The following is a 21,444-nucleotide window of genomic DNA, read 5'->3' on the forward strand; positions in this document are numbered from 1 at the left end:
CGAATAGCGTTTGGCTAACCAGACAACCGTCAGTCACATCACTTACATGTCACCTACAGTACATACAAAACCAATGTGGAAATAGAAAATCACATCCTATGCTGAGTTACAAATCTAACCCTGGCTCCTACCACCCCAAGTACTGATACATCTGAAACGATTACATAGATGTAAGCAATATGGAGACAATTCTACCTCGCCTATCAGAAAGTAAAGTTTAGCAATAACCAAATTGTTAACGCTTAATACATTACAATATAATATAACCACACTTCTGAGAGGAAAGAGAATCAGTTGTTGAGTCAGTGGATAGGAGGTGTTTTTAATCCTGGTTGTGTGGATCTTTTAAACAGTATCTCAAGAAGTTAAATACAGTCCTGCAACATTAACAATATGAAAAGGCCATACAAAGTTTGTAAGGTAGGCTGTTAAATAATAATTCAAAAAAATGTATACACTTTGACAAAAGGCATTGGTAAAATGGTATTGGGTATAAAATATCATATGCTTGGATTGACCTAAAAGTACAGTATTTCTTCTTTCATATTCGTTTTCTTTTTGCTAATACATATAAAAAAAAAACATCTTAAAAAAAGGCAAAAGGCTGAGGATTGTAAAGCAAATTCCCTAGATACACACTTAGATCCCTAGATACACACAATTTCCCTAGATACAGTTATATCCCTAGATACACACAATTTCCCTAGATACACAAAAAAGATGCAAAAAAAACAATACATGCATTGACTAAAAGTCCTAATTATTCGGTCCGTTTGGTGTAAACTCACACTGAGTATTGTTTCATAATTGGTAATTAAGAAAACTACATAAAACATTACATACAAGCAATCGAATTGAACAATTCAAATAATTTAAGTTGACTAAAATTGACACAAATGACTTAAGTGTTACTAAGTAAGTGTGAGAGACAGTTTGTGATTGTACTATGATGTGGAGTCATGATGTGCTTTCTACTGGCCAGTGATATGATTGGTGGAGAGAAGACAAGAGTTTATTGGCTGCCTGAAGCAGATGGCCAAGCATCTTGCTGAGACTACTTCCTGCTTGGCTATACATGAAACCAGCTGGAGATCTGTATTCTACAGTTCTTTATAGTATGTGAAAGAGACCTAGAGAAAGATAGACATACCAGTCAATATACAGGGACATTTTTTGTTATTGCGTGAACAGCAAAATAGGACAAAGTGGACGGAAGAAAAAGACGGGAGAAACCCGAATCCACATACAGCAACTAGCTACACTTCTTCCACACAACAATTATTCCACGTATATTATTATTAACAGTCAATGTTTTCAACAGCACAGCTCAAGTATAAACAGTGTGTGTGATATGAATAAAGTTGAAGAAGTACCACTAGCTTGTCAGGAGAAAAGAAGAAGACATACAGTATGTCACATCTAAAGGCACCTTTTACAAGCGTTTTCTGGTCTGGCCTTGATGCACACATGCACGGAAGTCTGGCCGATAGTTAGCCAAGTACTTACAGCTCAAAATGACAAGTTTAACAGCCTATTTGACTCGCGGCCAGTCAACAAAATGATATTTCAAAGCTTGCTTGGCATGATATTGTAGTACGTTCCTGTACAAGTTTGCTACTTTCTCATTGACAAATATCCTGTACAATCTACTAAGGATATAGTGACCACATATCTAAATTCCATTTACTGTACAGCTCAATACTGAGTCTACTGTATGCGTGATCATTTTTTGGATCATAAGCTTTGCTCGGTTGGTTGAGTCCCACAAGGTCCAACAAAGATAACTGGAACCTTTTTGGCCCAACAAAATATAAAATTCCTGATTATTGCATTTTAAACATATTCATTTCAGTAACAATGTCCTTTGGTTCAAAGAGGACCATCATTTTATTTTTTGCATAACAGGAGAAGGCTCAGAGAAACTGAGGACAGAGGATTGAGGTTTTAGTTAAGTGGAAAAAAAACTTTTTCAAACAAAAATAAATTAATGATAGATAAATATTGTGGTGATATGATGATGCTTTTAGTTATTTTTAGGTCAATGCTGTCCTGCTCTTTCACCCAATGTGGAACACTTCAATGTCTTCAAGCAAGATAAAGTTCTGGGACTTGGAAGCTTAGAAGTTCTCTTGCTGACCACACAATGGTGACATCTCAGATGATTTACCAGCCTTTCTGTTATTCAGCAAGATCCAGAAGTCTTTCTATATTTTTTCAACATCTAGAAGTTGGACTCCCTTTTTTCCAAGATCTAAAAGTTTTTAAGTCTTTCTCTACAAGACCTATATGTTTTTCGAAGTATTTCTGCCGTTACTTCCGCCTTTTTTTTTTTTTTAGAAGTTCTTGAAGATTTCTAAATCCTTTGCAGGCACAGGTGCATCTTTCTTCCACTCGTCCTCAGGGTAGGCATCAAAGTTAGACGTGTCACCTTCGTGGGACACCTTGGGAACTATGGGTGGCTGAGGGAACAAAAAAATGTGACGCTGAATACATCAAAGAGCTAAAAAGCAGGTGTTAAAAAAAAACAAGTATATCAACTCTAAATGGTGAGTTTAATGAAAACAGTATATGCTGAAAATAAAGGGTATGCTTTACGAGTGTTCCCATTGATGTGTCTGGATGATTGCATGTGTAACATAGCCAGTGTGACAGACCTTCAGTTTTCTCAGAGGTACACCATCCCAGTCTATAGACTTGAACCATCTGTGCTTTTTCACATCGTCTGCTCCGTTCTGCAAGAGAAGACATTGTGCATCAGAGCCGCCTGTGGGCGGTCTATTCGACACAATCTGGAATCAGGATAAATAACGTTCTTCTCGTCTGGAATAAACGGTTTGAAATAATAATAATTAGAGCAAAACACGTCATTCTTTCTAAACACTTTGCGGTGTCTGTGTTGATTCACCCTGTATACTGCGAGTGTGTGGCTAGACCACTCCATGAGTCAGCTAGCTAGTCAGCTAACTAGCACATTTTCCTCAGAAACCTCTTTGAGGCACAAGTCAATAACAGACTGTGTGCTGAATTATGTTTATTTAATCATTGTGCTTACCGACAGTTGTTTTATTGAAAAGAGCCTTCATATACTCCCACATTGACTCTTATGCCTTTGAACAGTGTAATTCAAAACACTCAGACATCATCCTTCGATTGAACGCCAGTGCCAGATACATACATGATTCCAATGAATGAATCATAAAATGTCGGTAGACTAGAGGGACTAGAAGTCTGAAACAGATAAATACACGTTTTTTTTCCCTTTCACACCGTCTTTCCATCTTAGGTGGATGAGTACAAACCAGGCCTGCAGTGTTCCTGGGGCATACATACATACTGCACACAACGGTGGCAAGCAAACAAGGAACAATCAGTTCGCCATGAGAGTTAAGATGTGCACGGCGCCTACTTTGGACCGCTCAGTGTCTGGTAGAATGGGCAGCATTGTGCAGTTCAAAAATAAAATCCCTGCTGTTATGACGGAGAGCCAATTCATCACAGTGGTGTAAAAATAAATTATTCCACGCGAGAGGAATTACAGACCACTCCACTGAGTGACACAGCGTCCCAAACGGAACCCTATTCCCTACATAGTGCACTACTTTCGGCCAGAGCCCTATGGGCCCTGTTCAAAGGTAGTGCACTATAAAAAGGGAATATGGCGTTACCAAGAGACTGTGTTCATTGTGGAGGGAGACTCCATTTCTCACTGTGCAAACACAGCTTCTCTGTTGCCTCCTATACATTTCCTGTGCAGATGGCTTGTGCATACTGGCTTCACTCCTACTACTACTACAGTGGACATCCTGGCTACCAAAGGGGGCATCTTTTCAACAAGATATAATTCATATTTGCATAGAATGCCCAGTTATGCTGAAATGGCAGGACTAAGTAATGAACCGACACCCCATGTGAATAACTACTAAACTGACTTACTGACAGTGCATAGGAAGGGGAAATACGTTTTTTTTCCTGTGATCCACCCTAAACCCCCTCCCACCCCTTTAACGGTGCAAACTACCTCTACAACAACTTCCTCTATGTATCCAGCTAATTGGAACCAAATGCAGACATTCAGTCACTTCCTAGGCCTTTTCCTTTTCCGTCTCAGTGTTGAGAGCGTGACGTCAAACTGCAAAAGACTCACTCCACAACCTGCCGAGTGAACAAAATACTTGAAATTCTGTTTAATTAGTACTGTGTATCTGTTCTCATGTAATGTTTTAGTATAGCCTGGGACAATAAACATTTCTGAAATCAAATCCCAATAATGATTTGATCTTGAAACTCACCTTCATATTGCCTAACCTCCTGGCTCGGTCAATGACGAGGAACTTCTTGATGAGATCTCTGGAAAACAATAGAAAGACAGTCAGAGAGAGAGTTACAATGAGTTCGCACTAACAATCCATCTCCAGACAGCAGGGTGTGTGTGTGTTCAGACAGCAGATTTACTGCAGGTCTGCAGTTTCAGTCAGAAGCCAAGAAGTCCGTTTCCATCCAAAAGCTGACAACAAGATGGAGGAGCTTGGCCATTGGAACAACAGATAACCTGACGGACTCATAAAGATGCCATGGGGTAACAGAGCAGTACATCCTGCGTGTGTGTGTGTGTGTGTGTGTGTATATATATATATATATATATATATATGTGAGGTGCATCCTGACAGAAACATCTCTCTCGCTCTTTCACTCCCTCTATTTTAATTGAGGGAAAGGGACAGGTTTTAAAGTGAAACTTTTCACAACTATGAAGATGCTGGAGTAGGCATACTTTAGGGAAGAATTTGTCTTTAAAATGACAGTGTAAGTTTTCCGTTGATATGCGGCCGGCGCTGACAGAGTGAGCTTTCAATAAAGTGGATGTATATCTCACAACCGACGAGATGCCAGCACAGACGTAAATATACTATCCGATTATCGACAGTCTGCATATTAGCGTCTTAAACCCTCCCAACTAACAACAACTTCACAATCCGACAGCCTCCGCTCTCATTCAGTGCCCTCTTCTACAGTTCCTAGGGCAAGGACTGAAATGGGGAAACAATCCTACTCCTATAATACTCCTTGGTCCTGGAACGAACTACAAAAGACTTTAAAGACTTTAATCAGAGTTTAAAGCAATGATTAAAAGAAAATGTCACTGACCATTGTAATGGTATGTACACACTGGCTACTTCCTGCTGACCTCTCGCTAGGTCTCCATCACAAAAGACATTTCTAACATCAATGTTTTTTTCCTGGTTAAATAAAAACGTTGAGGGGAAATACAACTTTCCTTAACCCCAATTGATTGCCCAATCTGAGACAATTCTATCTTATGCAATATGCAAGCGACAAACAATGTCACTGTACATTTCTATGGAAATACACCATACAGCAGGGCTTTTTTTGGGGATCAAAATGGGGCTTAGGTGGTGGGAAAGGCCAATGGTGAAGTCACCGACCAACAATTTTTTTTGAATTCTACACATTTTGCCTTGTGGCGGAGATCCTTTGTTTTGTTGCAGTTTTAAAGCGCATTTCCTGCAAATCTACACATTTTGCCATGACTTATGCTATCTGAGTGACTCAAACATTATAACAAAATGAAATGGGGGCCCCACGCCATGACAAAAATACTCCTGAATGCATTGCTTTTTGATTTCCCCCTGACTCTCTCGTTTTTATTTGGGTGATTGTTAGTCGACAGTCCTCTTATTTAAAAATACATAGGTCCATTATCTTTTCTTCATAGTTCATATCTGGTTTTAGTCGTTTAAGTTTACATTGAAAACACTTTGTATCTTTCTTTCTGTTTGGATTAAGGCGGCCTGAAAAAACACTTTGCCGCCCCCAATTATTTTCTATGCAGAAAGCCCTGTACAGTGTCGTTACTAAATACAGCATATTTAAAATGGCATATAACACTTTACAATAAGTTGGTCTTACACCTGTTCAGTAATACTGTAACACGTCTTATCGTCTCTGCGATAGAAAAGAGTTACTGCAATGGACAGACAAACACAGCCAGAGCCAGAGGCACGCAACTCTGCCTCAGGTTCTACCCATCAGTTCTGATGGATGGATGGGAGTGGGTCAAAGTGACAATGACATAGCTGGAGGGAATATTAAAAAATATTCTTTTGGTGGCCAAAAGATAGACGGCTTAAGTGTTTGGGGGCTCTATTGTTAGTGAGTTACGTAGCAGTGGGAGTGTGTGTGTGTGTGTGTGTGTGTGTGTGTGTGTGTGTGTGTGTGTGTGTGTGTGTGTGTGTGTGTGTGTGTGTGGCCTCTCCCAGGTATCCGGTTGGGACAGTGTGTCAGGGCTGATTGAGTGCGTCCCAGGCCCTCTCCTCCTAAAGCTGGTAATCTCCTCACATTACTCCAACCCCCAGCTGTTCTGAGGAGCAGTGTGACGGTTGTGATGGGTTTAAAAGGACGAGTTCCAACTCAGCAGGGTGTGTCATTAGTGAGGGCCCACACCCCACATTCAGCGTAGCTAGCTCTTCATCTGCTGCATGGGAGGCTAATTGACCCGGTCGTTTGGGAGGATGTTGGCGTTGTGTGATGCAGCCGTTAGCACACACACGTAGATCCGTTGTCTGCGTGCGTGGGCAGGCACACACACGGTCTCACGCACACACACACACACACACACACACACACACACACACACACACTAGAGAGATAGGTTAAATATAGGATTTAGTACATTCCCAGATGCACATACACAACTAAAGGTATTCACAATACACCTCTGACAAATTCCAATTGTCAGGCCCTACTCATGATTATTGGTAATAATGCATTTCCAAAACACACTGTTTGTTATGGGTAGAGAGAGTGTGGTGGTAGATGCGGTTGTTTCCAATTACAGTCTGGAGAAGGACTTATCTCAGGAACATTTTGTTTCCTGCATGCCAAGACCTAAATCTAAAAATCTGATTGAAATGTGATGTGAAAAACAACATCCATAAATTCTCCTCTCAAGTTGAAATGATATAAGACGGCTTATCGTATATTATGTATCATAATGGAATACATTTGTGCCGAGGTAGTGGTAGACTTTGGGTACTTTCCCTCCATTATATCACGCACAATCCCCTGTGCTTGGGTGTGTGCCTGGGTGTGTGTGTGTGTGTATGTGTTTGTGTGTGTGTGTATGTACGACCTACTTTACATAGAAATCCAGATGCCGCGGGAATTCCAGCTTCCCGGCGAGGATCTTCTGATAAATACCAAAAGGATTGTCATCAAAAAACGGTGGGTACCTGGAGGGAAAAATAAAAGAACATGTCAGAAAACAGTCATCTCTCCTCAACCGGTGATTACTTGCAAACTCCTTCAAAAAGGTTATAAAAAATTATAAAATTAAATCACCAGGTTAAAAATAGCATCAAAAGCCAGGTTTCCATCCAACCTATTTATGCGAGTCAAGTACGTCAGATTAAAATGTCACGACGGGCTTGATGGAAACGGCAAATTTGTCGGTAAACTTTCTAAATGTCCGCCAAGCAAAATACGCTATACAAGATGTGTCTGTTAAATTGATTGGGCGAGAAATGCATTTATGCGCAAATATTGACACACGTGTCACACGTTGATATTTTGTGTGGTCCCGTGTGGCTCAGTTGGTAGAGTCTGGCGCTTGCAACGGCAGGGCTGTGGGTTCGATTCCCAGGTCCAGTATGAAAATGTATGTACCCACTACTATAAGTCACTCTGGATGGCCTGCTAAAGAGCATCTGCTAAATTATGTAAAATGTTGAAATGTCCTCCTACTACGGCATGGGAAAGCATGCAGTTTACTAGGTTACAGATGAAGTAAGTTATTATGAACTTCACAGGGTGGTGATGCTTGGCTGCTATTTGACAAATAATCTCTTTTTTGTCCATTACAATCTCATCATTTTGTTGCCTACCCGCCATCTGTGAGCCGTTGACTAGAGCCCAGCTGTCAAGACCAGAGTGGGCACATTTGCTATATAAAACGTAACATTTTTTTTGTGACAAAACCATCAGTAGAGTTGAAAATGAGATGGAAACCCATTTACCTGTATTTATTTTTCGGTACATGTGAATTTAACCGCAAAAGTTATTTTGATATGTCCTACGTCACCACTCACAGCTTTTTATCCGCAACAAATCAATTTGATGGAAACACATCTGTGGTGGTAAAATGCACATATTATTTTTATTCAGATTTTTTGACGGATGGAAACCTAGCTATAAACAGAAAATTGAAAGGGCTGCACTAAAGTGCACGACAACATAAAGCAGTGAAACACATGACCCTACAGTTTAAATAACTCATCTGGTGACCTGTGTGTGCCGTTTGACCCTGTGTGTGTGTGTGGTGTGTCTGCGCACATGTATGAACACACTCGCCTACGTGTCTCTGTGTAGTACAGAGCTGTAGCTCCTCAGACCAAATCAGCTGCATTCTGGTGACTCTGATGGTTTAATGGTGAATGCTTCCCCAGCACTGCTCCAACCTGGACAAGCCATTAACCGTGCAGGCTGCGTTACATAAATGGGCCAGGCCAGCCTAGCTAAATACATTACACATGCAGCAGACAGCCGGATAATCACACCAGTTTGTCACAGGGGCTGTCGAGCTGAGCCAGTCAAAAAGGAGTCGGAAACCTCTGCCCGTGGAATGGGGGCCTGGAGGCTGTTTTGATGTGTAACACAGACCAAACGTAACGCAGGCCAACTAATGTAGAAAACCTATCGTTACTAGTAATCAAACACATTATACTATCTTGCTATGTTTAAGTTGACAGCTATTACAAATCAGCTGCCAGAAGCTGCATGGCGAGCAGTTTATTGTGAGCCTATCAAAACTCAATATTCTCTTAGTCCCTCTCCTAACCTCACGTTATACACCAGTTGATAAAATAAAAAAAGAGCTAGAACGTGAAGAACTACCGCCATTCCATGGAAGATCAACTACGTTTCAAATTGTTGAGAAGTTGTATGAAACTGAACTAAAAAGAGAGAACTGGATATTATCACTCACCTATCTATACAAACATGCTGTGAAGGGATGGAGGGAAAGATTGACGCCAGGATTTGGTCAGGCTTTTTTTTTTGTTGTTGTATGGATTCAGTTCCACCAAGGATGGCGAGCCGCCCGAACCCAGGACATCAACAAGACGATTTGCATGCGAAGATTTCTTTTCCTTGGAGAACACCGAATTTGCACCGCCAACTATGGTGTGGTAGGATTTCTCTTGCAAGACATCATTGCATCATACATTGCAGTGGGATTGTTATAAGCAGATGCTACACTCTGATTGGCACAGTCACTCACATTTGATTCCATGTCATAGTGGTTTATAAGTCGGTATTTGTGAATTGGGTTGTGTTTTTCTGTGGATTCATGTTTATTTTATTTCTATTGAACAATGAAATCTGAGTGACCGTCAGATTAAGATAGAGTTGGGTGGGCCCTAGTAAACTATAGCCAGGATGTATGGCCGATATCTAAGTCTATTGTACTATTGATGCATTTCATTCATATTGAGCTCATCGTACAAATTTCACATATCAATATTTACTCAAGGTGATTCATTTTTTTGTAAGTATTTTTATTTATACAAGCCGGCATTCTTTTACGAAATTATTCAGTTGTGTGGTTTTCAGTTCTCCGTACTGCTCCAGTAGCGGACCTGGTCCAATAGAGTTTAAGCTTAAACATACAGTAGCCCATAGTGTTAAGCAATTGTTACATAAAGGTCTGAGAGAATTGTGTCATAGATTCATTGAAGTAAGACGGTCAGACGAAAGCCAGATAAGACATATTACCAACGATCAAAGGTGAACTTCAGAGAAGTCCTTCAGAGAAGCTCGTTGCCAAGGGGAATGTAATGTCTTAAGCAGGGACATGTCTCTACAGTGAATGTCAGAGCAGAAGGGAGGGGGGGGGGGGGAAAGAGGAAGAGCCTGGGCGTTGGTAGAATACGAGGGGAGACAAAGGATGAATCAACAGTGAGCTGCTATCTTGATGGGTCCTCACCTTACTGGATGGTAGAGAGGGAGGGAGGCCAAGTGCAGACTCCCCCCCCCCCCCCCCCCCCAGGCTACCACCCCACTCCCCCAGGTACCCCCGCCAGCCTGCCGGTAGATTAGTCTAGGTCCCCGGTGATGGATAGTGAGAGCCTAGAGACTTGGCTCCTCTTATGTAACAGTAACCTACGGCTTACGTAACACCGGAGGTGTCGCCAAGATTCCACAGGGAGGAGGATGGGGAGAGGAACGGTTGGAGGACATGGTGAAAACAGGATCAAACAAAACAGGGAACTACTAACATGTTTAGCAGTAGGCGTTAGGATCGTCTGTATGTCGGAGTAGGCCTATGTGTTTAGGAGTAGATTTAAACTAGTGTAACAGTATAAACTTTACGTCGTCCCCTCGCCCCAACACGGGCGCGAACCAGGGACCTTCTGCACACATCAACAACGGGTTACCCATCACTCCACAAAGGCCACGGCCCTTGCAGAGCAAGGGGCAACACTACTTAAGTCTCAGAGCAAGTGACGTAACTGATTGAAATGCTACTAGCGCGTACCCGCTAACTAGCTAGCCATTTCACATCCGTTACACTAGCACAGCTACAGCAAGAATGGACAAGAGTACTCTCAAGAAAATCCCTCTTCCATATATTGTAGAAAAACAGTTAGGCCTATAAGTTGAGAAATTAAAACGGTTTCCGGTTCGCATGGAACTGGAATAGGCTACATTGACCAGATAAGATGTTGTGATGTGAGTGGGAGGGAGGGAGGACCACACACAAAGACAGGGCGGTTGTCATTAAGGAGAGCAGGCTCCCCCTCCAGGCAGGATTAGATACAGGATGATACAAGCCTACTGGACTGTCTATGTGTGTCGGTGTGTGTTAGTATGTGTGTCGGTGTGTGTGTGTGTAAGATACAGGCGGGCTGGACTGAGTGTGTGTGGAGCTCAGTGCACAGGTGACCTCGTCATGATTATTCCCAGAAGTCAGGACCCTGGGGCCGATGGATGACTGAGTGTGTAAACCTACCACACCACGTAACTTTCAGAAGCCCCCACTCTACATTCTTCCACTACGGAAGCTACAGGACCTTTGACAAAACGGTTACGCGGCAGTCAACCTTTAGGGCGTGTTGTTCTGAAGGGAGCTTTTGTCTCCAGGAGCGCTGAGTGTGTGCGCACACTTCAAAGGCCGGTGTGACGAATGCTATGGAGAAGGTCACATTTCTCCACTGGCACATGAAAAGACTAGGGTGAGGTGAAGAGGCACGTACAGAAAGACCCCTGATTCACTGACAACTTCACTACCACTCTTGTCCAGTCGCACGTTTCTATATTCATATAGATTTAATCAATATGTAAAATACAACAAATATTTAATAAAATTAACATTCTAAGCCTATCAACTTTGATTTTATTCAAAAGGCGTAGATATGAAGTCAAATGTCAGATATTTCTTTTTGACCCACTCTGGGGATAAGGGCTATGCTACATTTCCATAGCAAAACAAACATACACCCAAACCCATCCTGTGTACTGTACCGAGGTCATAAAAACTAGTGCCCTCTAGGGGCGACTAATTCACATGATCGAAAAAAAGGTTGGGAACCACTGCATCACCAACTAAATTTTGCTCTGCTGGAATACACGTGATTTACCCCCTCATGTGCATTTTACCAGTAGGCCTATGGTCTCCTGAGTCTTCTTAAGTACCCCCTGTAGATAGGCAAAGTACCCCCAGGGGTCATAGTACCCCTGGTTGGGAACCTCTGTGATAGTGTTATGTTCAGTACGCTATCAGAGCCCTTCTCGCTTGCTTCCATGGATTGTATGAGCCAACGCATTGTCTATGTAATATTATAAACTGGGTGGTTCGAGCCCCGAATGCTGATTGGCTGACAGCCATGGTATATCAGACCGTATACCATGGGTATGACAATACATTTATTTTACTGATTTAATTACGTTGGTAACCAGTTTATAACAGCAATAGGGCACCTCAGGTGTTTGTGATATGGCCAATATACCACGGCTAAGGGTAGTATCTTAGCAGGTAATAGTAACTTAGCAGGTAAACTGTTTTTGTGTGTATATACACACACAAAAGAGGAATGTTTTTTATTTTTGTTGGTCTGTTACTTTCTGCTCTATCTTTATGCATCATGTTCAATTTCTAGGGATGTATTTTTTCCGCGTTGCGTCGTGTATAAGAACAGCCCTTAGCCGTGGTATATTGTCCATATAGGCCATATACCACACCCCCTCGTGCCTTATTGCTTAATAATATGGCACTTGGCAGACACTTATCGCCTCACAGTTCAGTGAGTGCATACATAGCCTAGGCCCTACATATTTAGCCTAGTATATGTAGCCTATGTGACGCCTGCAGAAATGCATGTGGATTATAAGCAAAAAGCAAGCGCTTAACTCATGTGTAGGCTGGGCTATATAGAACAAATCATTTAACTTACCGCACTCGTCTCAAAGAGGAGCGGAAGAGCAGCCGGCCACATGAGTGATGCTATATGTTGCTAGCAGACATCCACTCAGTCAGCGAGCCATTTATTCATTAATTCATTCAAGGCCAGTGTACTCTACAGAAGCACTGCTGAATTAGGATTTCTATAGACACCAGGCCGCAGATGTACCATAGCTAAACGGCCCAGCGCCACTGTTTCTGTTCCAAAATGGCACCCTATTCCCTATGTAGGTCACTGCGTTTGACCAGGATTCTGTTCAAAAGTAGTGCACTACATAGGGAATAGGGTGCCATTTGGAACACAAGCCCGGCATCGTTACGCTATGGTACAACTACGGCCTGTCTATAGAAAACCTATTTCAGCAGTGCTTCTGTAGGCCTTGAATGAATGAGTGACCGAGTGGGGTTCTCAGACGAGAGAGCCTAGCTTTAAGGCACCAGAGTTTGTTTTTACGAAACCTTGGTCTCCACAGATCACACACAGGTGGAAATGTGTCAGAATAAGTTACCTTTGACCTTTCTTCAATCTGTAACCTTCCTTTCATCCTTAAGACCGTCCACCTCTGTCATCACAGAAACAAAAAGGCAGACTGGTCTTGGAATTAAGCCCACTACAGAGTGACGTAACCTCACGAGGTCTACTCTCTGAATAACAGCACACTTGTCTCTCCATTGACTCGCCACAGACATTCTGCTGGATACTACCCAATGTTCATAGACAAGAGCCCATTGTCCATAGAGGATAGATAGCCACTCTTCATACATACTACTACACTAGGAAGGGGTCAATTCTATTTCAATTCAGGAAGTAAACTGAAATTCCGATTCCAATATTTTTTATTTAAAATCAATGAGGAGAAATGGAATGTTAGTTTACTTTCTGAATATAAATGAAATTGACCCCAAACCCTGCTACTGACACCCAGTCATCTTGTCCTCTGGTGGACTGGGGCCCCCTGGTGTTGAACCCTGCCATGTCAGGGGACATTCCAGTATTCAGTTAAACCCCTGCCCAGTCAGGACTCGTGCCACTAGTGTTCAGCTCAACACCAGTCCTTCCCATTCAGTCAGAGGACAGGACACTACTACTCACCCAGCCAGCATCTCAAAGATGAGGATCCCCAGGGCCCACCAGTCCACCGCCCGGCCATGACCTTTGCTCTGGATGACCTCTGGGGCCAGGTACTCCGGGGTTCCACACAGAGTCCACGTCCTGGATGGAGCGATGGAGAGACACACAAAAGAGAAACAATACCAGTTTGAACTATTTCAATTCTAGATGTTACGTTACTACAACAGAACACGGGAACATGCAACGTTTATTTTGGCTGTGTGGCCAATCAGGTCTGACTGATGACCCTTCTAAGCCTAGGGTTTCCCCAAGGGTCACCCTGTACGCAGCACACACTGCACATTCCAATGAGTTTACCCTAGAAGAGGAGACTTCTGTTACATGCAGTGAAAGAGAACCCCAGTCTTGTAAAGTAATCACCCTGCCGTTTATAGTAGTGTCCTGTATGGAGGTTGCTCTCACAATAGTATCAGCTGTCAGTCGACTGGTCCTTCAGTCAGGTGTAGTGTAGCCTATGCAGGCTGATCTCACAGTAGTATGTGCACTGATATGGTATAACTAATACAATGTGTGTAGCCTGATCTCACAGTACTATCGGGTGGTATTTGAATCCAACAGAGTGACAGAGCTTTAGTTTGTTGGAAGTATTGGTTCTCGTTGTGTTATTGGTAGATCAATGTCTTTGGTTCAATAGTACAGCTGATTAACACTGTATGGAGGACATATAAAACCCTGGATCGCTATGATCAGGCCAGGGAGAGAATCTGAAGTGGGGAGCAGAATATGACACCACAAATTATCATTTTTATCAGATGTTTTAATGTTCTGAATAAAAAAAATGTATAAAAAAAATGGCCCCCTGGAAAATAACTCTTGTTCAGTTGCCGTGGTGATGGTTCATTTGTATGCAAATGGTTACTCTGTTTAAGGGGCAGGCTCAAGGTCCCTGATTTCATTTCCATCTTTATTATACATTTTGAAGTGAACGAGAATGGAACACTTTGGTTGCAATGTGGAAAATGCAGCTTGCATTGTAATTGTAGATTTTTTGTCGCATTGCAACCTTTTTTCAGATAGACATACAGTACCTACCTCAGACTCAGAGTACTCTCTGGACATAGTGCTGCTCTATGACTGGGAAAGTTAGTCTAATAAACCGGTAACATCTGAGCACATCCTAGAACCTAAAGCGGGTCCATTCTATTGTGCCACTAGGTGGCACTGTGGAAGCATCAACAGTGTGGTGTGATAATGTTTCACCTTCTAAACTGATCTCACACACACACACACACACACACACACACACACACACACACACACACACACACACACACACACACACACACACGAGGAACACCACCAGTGGCAAGGCAGCCAGCTCGCTCATTCATTTGTTCTTCACACTCTTGCCGCATTCGAGGCAATTTCTTTTGCCTTCCATTTCTTTAAGTGGGTCACAAGTTGCACATCAGAGACACATCTACTCAAACTCTGTTTTACTCTCCCGGCCAGAGAAAATGTAATCTCAGTCCATTCTGTTTACATGTCAGTGGGTCAGGTTTGTGTACAGCGAGTCTCCCTGCAAAACACTAGCGCTACTGCAGTATCACTACACTACTGCACTGCAGATACAAAACTATTTTAACCTGAGTGCTGCAGCTTTCCAATCTTACGGAGGTTACCGAAGAGGACTAGCTGCTTGTAACGCTAATATAAAAACAAAATAACGGCAATTTCATCTCAGCGTTGCATTTTTTCCCCTCATGTTCTGGGATTCCGTCTTAGACAGAGCGAGGATTCCCCTCCATACATTCTGTGAATATTATATGGACGTGTAATATTACAACTCCCAGAAGGATATCTATATCCCTACTGTACCAATCAGGCAAATATGTCTGTATGGCTACAATTCCTAAAAGTGTTATAGCCTTACAATGAGACAGAAAAACAAACAGCATTCATTCCCACAATTAACATGGCAGTCTAATAATATCCTGGTTATGACTTGTTAGGGGGCATAATGTCTAACAATTAAGGATGTCCTGGCTGTGCAGTACACCTGCTCCCAGATGAGATGATACCTGTGGGGACGAACAGCTCATACGGGACGCTGCTCTGCGGCTGACCCTGTGCGGCTTCCAGTCTCTAGGGTGTGTTTCTCTCTCTCTGTGTGTGTGTGTGTGTGTGTGTGTGTGTGTGTGTGTGCGGTCTCAGGGAGGTTGGAAATATAATAACACAGTCCAAAGAGACATTTCCGTTTCGACGGACAACAAAGTTGCACTCTACGCCGTTGCATCATACCTGTCCGAGAGCTTCTTAGCGAAGCCGAAGTCCGTGAGGCGGATGTGTCCCTCGCTGTCCAGCAGTATATTCTCCGGCTTCAGGTCTCGGTAGACGATCTCTTTGGAGTGGAGGTACTCGATGGCACACACGATCTCCGTGGAGTAGAAGAGGCCTGTGGTGTTGCTGAAGCGCCCGCGGCTACGGAGGTAACTGAACAGCTCGCCGCCTGGGACGTAGTCCATCAGCATGTATAGTAAACAATCGTCATGGTGGGTCCAGAACCTGGAAGGTATAAACAGGAAATAAACACACCGGTACATTTGAACAAGGTGACTCTATTCAAACACAAATATTATTTGTCGGGCAACAGTGGTTGGATGTAGAGAGTTAAACGACACGGTAGTCTGGGCAGTGTTTGCTCAGCTTACAGTACGTGGCATGGGCCTTGTCAAAACAGTTGTAGAGGACAAGTGGAAAGTGGCGTGGAAAGTGGAAAGTGTTTTCTAATTATCAAGTTGCCTTTTAAAATGATAAACTTGGATTAGCGAACACAACTTTCCATTTGAAAACAGGGGTGGGCCTCTGTACGCCTATGTAGATATTCCATAAAAAATCTGCCGTTTCCAGCTACAATAGTCATTTACAACATTAACAATGTCTACACTGTATTTCTGATCAATTTGATGTTATTTTAAATGGACACATTTTTTTTGCTTTTCTTTCAAAAACAAGGACATTTCTAAGAGACCCTAAACTTTTGAACGGTAGTGTATATTAAATCCACCTCCAACAGATCTGTGGCTGATGATGGCGGCAGTGTTGAGGTGATCAGACACTCACAGTCTGATGAGGAAGGGGAGGTTGACTTCGGTCAGGACTTCCTTCTCTTTACGTTATGATAGCATAACTTAACAAAACATAGCCATTTATGCTACGTGGTGTTGAGGTGATCAGACACTCACAGTCTGATGAGGAAGGGGTGGTTGACTTCGGTCAGGACTTCCTTCTCGTTGTGGACGTGCTGCTCCTGCTTCAGCCGGATCACGTCGGGGATCTTCATAGCCTTCAGAGCGTAGAACGCCCTGCTCTTCTTGTCTTTCACCAGGAACACCCTGCCAAAGGTCCCTGTGCCTGAAGCAACGAGAGAGAGAACAGTCATTAGACAAGGCGTTAAGTTCTCTGTCACACACACCCACATGTCATAGAGCAACGTTCAATTCAGATTATTATCAGATTAAATCAACCACAATTATTTTTTACTTAACACTTAATTTTCTTAATACTGCATTGTTGGTTAAGGGCTTGTAAAGAAAGCATTTCACTGTAAGGTCTACACACCTGTTGTATTCGGCACAAATACAATTTGATTTGATAATCAAGAAGAGATCTGTGGTTAAGTCAGATCATGAAATCAGAATGCTATATTTGCGATGTTTTTGACATTCAATTACCTCTGACATGTCTTCAACCCTTCCATCAATTAAAGAGGTTGAATCTGAAAGAACTGTCCAAGATTCCTTGAGTTGTCTTCTCACGCTTTTACAAGTCTGAGCTTATTATTTCGGGTCAACGACTCAAATTGTTTCTCTATTCCCATCTCCTGGTCAAGAGGAGTACAAAATAACACCCTATGCCTAGTCATATTTCACTGTGAGTAAGGAGAGAGGGTGTAGACAAACAGAGAGAACAGAGAGATGGACTCACAATCCCCCGATAGAGTCATGGAATGTTGGCTTCTAGCACGTTTGGGCTTACCTCATACAAGGGATCTTTGTCCTTCCCTGTTCTCAGTCTCCATGGTAATCTAATAGGAGCAAGCAAGCAAAGCCCAAACCCTTTGTCTTTTTACTCATCATATGATAAGACAGAGGTTAGATAATGGTCAGGTTTGACTCTGAGCTCAGCTGCACTATCATATCTGAAAACATTGCTGGTGTAATATTTCGCCTCAAGGCAGAACCGTTCTTGTACACTCAGCACAATCAGATGGATATTCTATGGATTTTTGTCCTCTCCTCGTGGGCCTAGTACTACTTATCTCGAGATTCCCAACAAGCAGGCTTCAGGCCTACACTACTAAAGCACGAAAAACAGCAAAATAAAATCTTTTGGCAAACATAGTGAGCACCTTGCTCATTATAAATGAGCTAATAATGACATGTGCGTAGTTTTTAGACAACAGCTCAATCAATATTTTGTTTGTATTCAGAAGGAAGCCTTGCTGCAGAAGCCAACTGTCTAGAGAGATTAGGTCTAGTACCTGTCAGCACAGTAAAGACATATGGTAATGTCCTTTTCCGATCACCGTGTGTTGCTCCCTCAAGTAGCCTAATCTTCTTGTGGAAGCAGCAAACTGAAATTTTTCTTCCTGCTGATCTTGTAGCTCCTGTTGCATTTTTAGCTGTGTGCATGTATATACTACTTTCATCATATTGAGTGATTACCACCAGAAATGTCCCATGATTTAATTTGGCCATGTGACATAGGTTTTCCCCTGCAAGTGGCTCAAGCCTGGTTTGTCCTTTTCTCTCCAATAGAGCAACGCCTGAGGCAAAGTGATACGCACCAAATACTGCACTGATTACTTTGCATGGTGTACTGAATACTGAATAGTGTTTCCAAAAAAAAGAAAAACAGCTAGGCTATATGATAACAAATGGCACAAAATGGATGCTTCTCTCAACACCAACGTGAGGTATTTTTCACGGAAACAAACCAGAGATCTAGCTCACTTGGAAAAGAAGGGTAAAATAGCTGACCTATTTTTGCCCCGCACCTGAATCGACTCAATTAGAGTGAGAAACAGTGACACTTATTTCCACAGCTAAGGTGTGTTGTCAGATTCTTGGTTTGCTGGATGCTAGGCTACATGTATTTGAATAGAATGCAGACTGTTTCTTGTTCTAATTTTGTGGGAGCAGAACTAGATAGGCCTGTGTTTTGATTTGATTTGACAGGCACTACATATTCGATGGAACAAGGCCAAACCTGGAATAATAAGAGCCTAGCTTGCTGATGCTACTCAATGCACTTGGCCAGCGGACCACGCATCTTGATGTAGGCTTAGGACCCACCATTTTTGCCTCATCACCAGAAAACATTTCATATGTACGAAAGATGGGCAAAATGCCTGTAAGCTTCGAACGTGAGAGCCAGGTGCCTCATTATTTCAATGACCATTAGACAAAAGCAGTCGTCAAGACATGTAACTGATTTGTCATAAGCAGTAAATCCCTCTCATCATCATCATCTAACAAAAGGTTTTGCAAATTGGATGATTTTATCTGGGGGATTTCAAGCTTCATGCTTTCCCTGATCGCGTGGGCTTAGAATGAGATGGGAATTCTCTATTAGCCAAGTGTCCGCCTCGTCATGAATCAAATATGAGAGCGCTGTAAAAGATGAAGTGGTTTTCGTGATCAGTAGCCTGTGTTCAGTCTTGAAGTAGTGCATGTTGTTTTAGCATTCTTGGTTTCTGGCTTTAGACTCACCACAGAGGACTCCACCCAGGTGGAGAAAAAACCACAGTTCAACAGCTGAGTCTGCTGACACATTACCCATGCAGTGAAAGGACATACATGCCCAGACAAGAGTGAGCAGAACCAAACATGAACTTTGACATTCACAGGGCACTGCTCACAATAACAACAGGAACATCTGACACCTCACTTTACTAATATAGCTAGTTCCTTTTTACAAAAAAATATATACTCGCCCTCTCTAAACTAGTGCAAAGAGTTACAATGTAGCAAAAGTCTGATGAGGGAAGTAAGAGTTTCGTCCATTCAGCTTTCACTTCTCAAGCTGGTTATTTCATGTATGCAATGCAAGCATTAATCTTTCTTGATCCCTGAGATGTACACAGATATTTCCCCTAATGCCATGTCAAGAAAATGTTGACCATCCCAGCAACCGCGTGGGATGATGAATCCCTCAATGATTGGCCACAGAGTGGGCAATTAACCTATGGGTGAGCTTGACTGAAACCGAGAACATCCTTGTCCACTCCCGGTTGACAGATTAAGTAGCAGACCGAACAGAGTCACGACAGCTCTTCTGACTCAAGAGTTGAATGATGTTTCATGGTCAGCATATCACCATGTCATATTCCATGGAATGGCTGATCACCTAGTCGCCTTGGCTTTCATTGCTTGTGCTGTTCTGCACGAGCCACACATGTACCAGTAGTAGCTTATGCCCTATATAGCCTAGTTGATAGGCAGGATAGTGTGAGAAGCCCTGTGATTGACAGACCAGTTTCACCAGTGTGTGTACTGTAACATACGGTCTTGCTGCCTAAACTTACCAACTGTGGAAATGGTGTCCAGGTCATCGAGTGAGTATGTCCTGTTGTTCAATGTTAACGATGCTGCTCCGGCCAACAACATGGGACTGCTCGCGCAGGTCTTGGCACTCTCACGAATGGAGTTGCTTTCATTAATTATCCCAACCTTTGCCTTTGTTGATGCCATTTTCCTTATGCATCCAAATGTAGCTATGCTAGCAATCACTTTAGCCACTTTACCAAACCGGTTTCGCCGAGGATAGATAGCCAATGACGGCTACAGTAGCCAATTCTCAAGATCAGTGTCCACCTTATTCCCTAATACAAACTACGGTTTTATATCACATGTGGCTACTTCCCTTGGACAAGCGAGCATCTTATTTGTCTTGATAGCTAGAAAACAGGTGACGATCGTATCCTTGCGGAATCGCATGATGTAGCTCGAGCGGTCACTGCTGTCAAATGCAGAAGCTAACTAGCCATAGCAAACGGAGTAGCTATCAGGCTATAGCTAACACAAAAGAAAACCATCCCACACCTCGCGTCTGAATGAATGAATGACTAACGTTAGCTAGCTAATGTCAAAGTACAAACTCATACTGCCCGTTTCCGTACGAGCCTCCGCTTGAGTAGTTAGGGGGTCTCGTGTTGTCTCGCTAGCTTAACTTCCGTCCTAGGAAGCTAGTTGGCTCGCAAGAAAGATATGAGACATTTAAATTATTTACTTCTCTCCTTCGTTCGTAAGTAGAACCTCACCCAGTTCAACAACACACAGACAGGGCAAGGGAGAAGTGGGGAATGCTTTGTGTTGACAAAAAACAGACCAATGACTAAACACCCCATGTGCAAATTAAACCAATGGTATGATTAAAGGGGCGGAAACCCGTTTGACAGACAGCTGGAAAACGGCCGTAAATGTTCTTTCCACATGTACAGTTTGAAGACATGCCACTCAAATGAAACATGGTTTCCACTGTGAGATTAGATTGATACAGACAGTAAAGAGTACCAGTACACAGCACTAGCTAAATGTAGCCTAATCTCAAATTGCAAGGTTTTAGATAGCGAACTAATCTCCACTCTCTCTGTAAACCCTTGACACAGTAAAACCTGAACGCTCTGAGTAATGGGGTGTGTATTATTTACTCATGTACTGCAGTGCGGAGGGTGGGGATGAGAGGCTGTGGGGTGTGGGGAGTGACTAGTGGAGTGCCTCACTGCCTTCTCAATTTTCAGAGGAAATGACCAACTCTCAAAATTCCCAAATTAGAACAGCTGTTTCAGGCCCTCAGATGATTTGTCACTTGACACATGGCACACTAAGGGGCC

The 21,444-nt window shown here is 42.7% G+C and overlaps 1 protein-coding gene across 1 annotated transcript; it reads right to left on the minus strand.

The window, feature by feature from the left end:
- Positions 1 to 302: 302 nt before the first annotated feature.
- LOC129859577 (cAMP-dependent protein kinase catalytic subunit PRKX-like) lies at positions 303 to 20,922 on the minus strand. The gene is made up of 8 exons (XM_055929505.1): positions 20,137 to 20,922; positions 16,793 to 16,961; positions 15,849 to 16,112; positions 13,569 to 13,688; positions 7,155 to 7,250; positions 4,290 to 4,347; positions 2,655 to 2,732; positions 303 to 2,459 (listed from the first exon to the last, which is right to left on the minus strand). Exons 1-8 carry the CDS (start codon positions 20,300 to 20,302, stop codon positions 2,334 to 2,336), a joined length of 1,077 nt encoding a protein of 358 aa, XP_055785480.1. The 5' UTR covers positions 20,303 to 20,922; the 3' UTR covers positions 303 to 2,333.
- Positions 20,923 to 21,444: the final 522 nt, after the last annotated feature.

The sequence above is a fragment of the Salvelinus fontinalis genome, chromosome 7, assembly GCF_029448725.1.
Source record: "Salvelinus fontinalis isolate EN_2023a chromosome 7, ASM2944872v1, whole genome shotgun sequence".
In the NCBI taxonomy this organism is placed as follows: Eukaryota; Metazoa; Chordata; class Actinopteri; order Salmoniformes; family Salmonidae; genus Salvelinus; species Salvelinus fontinalis.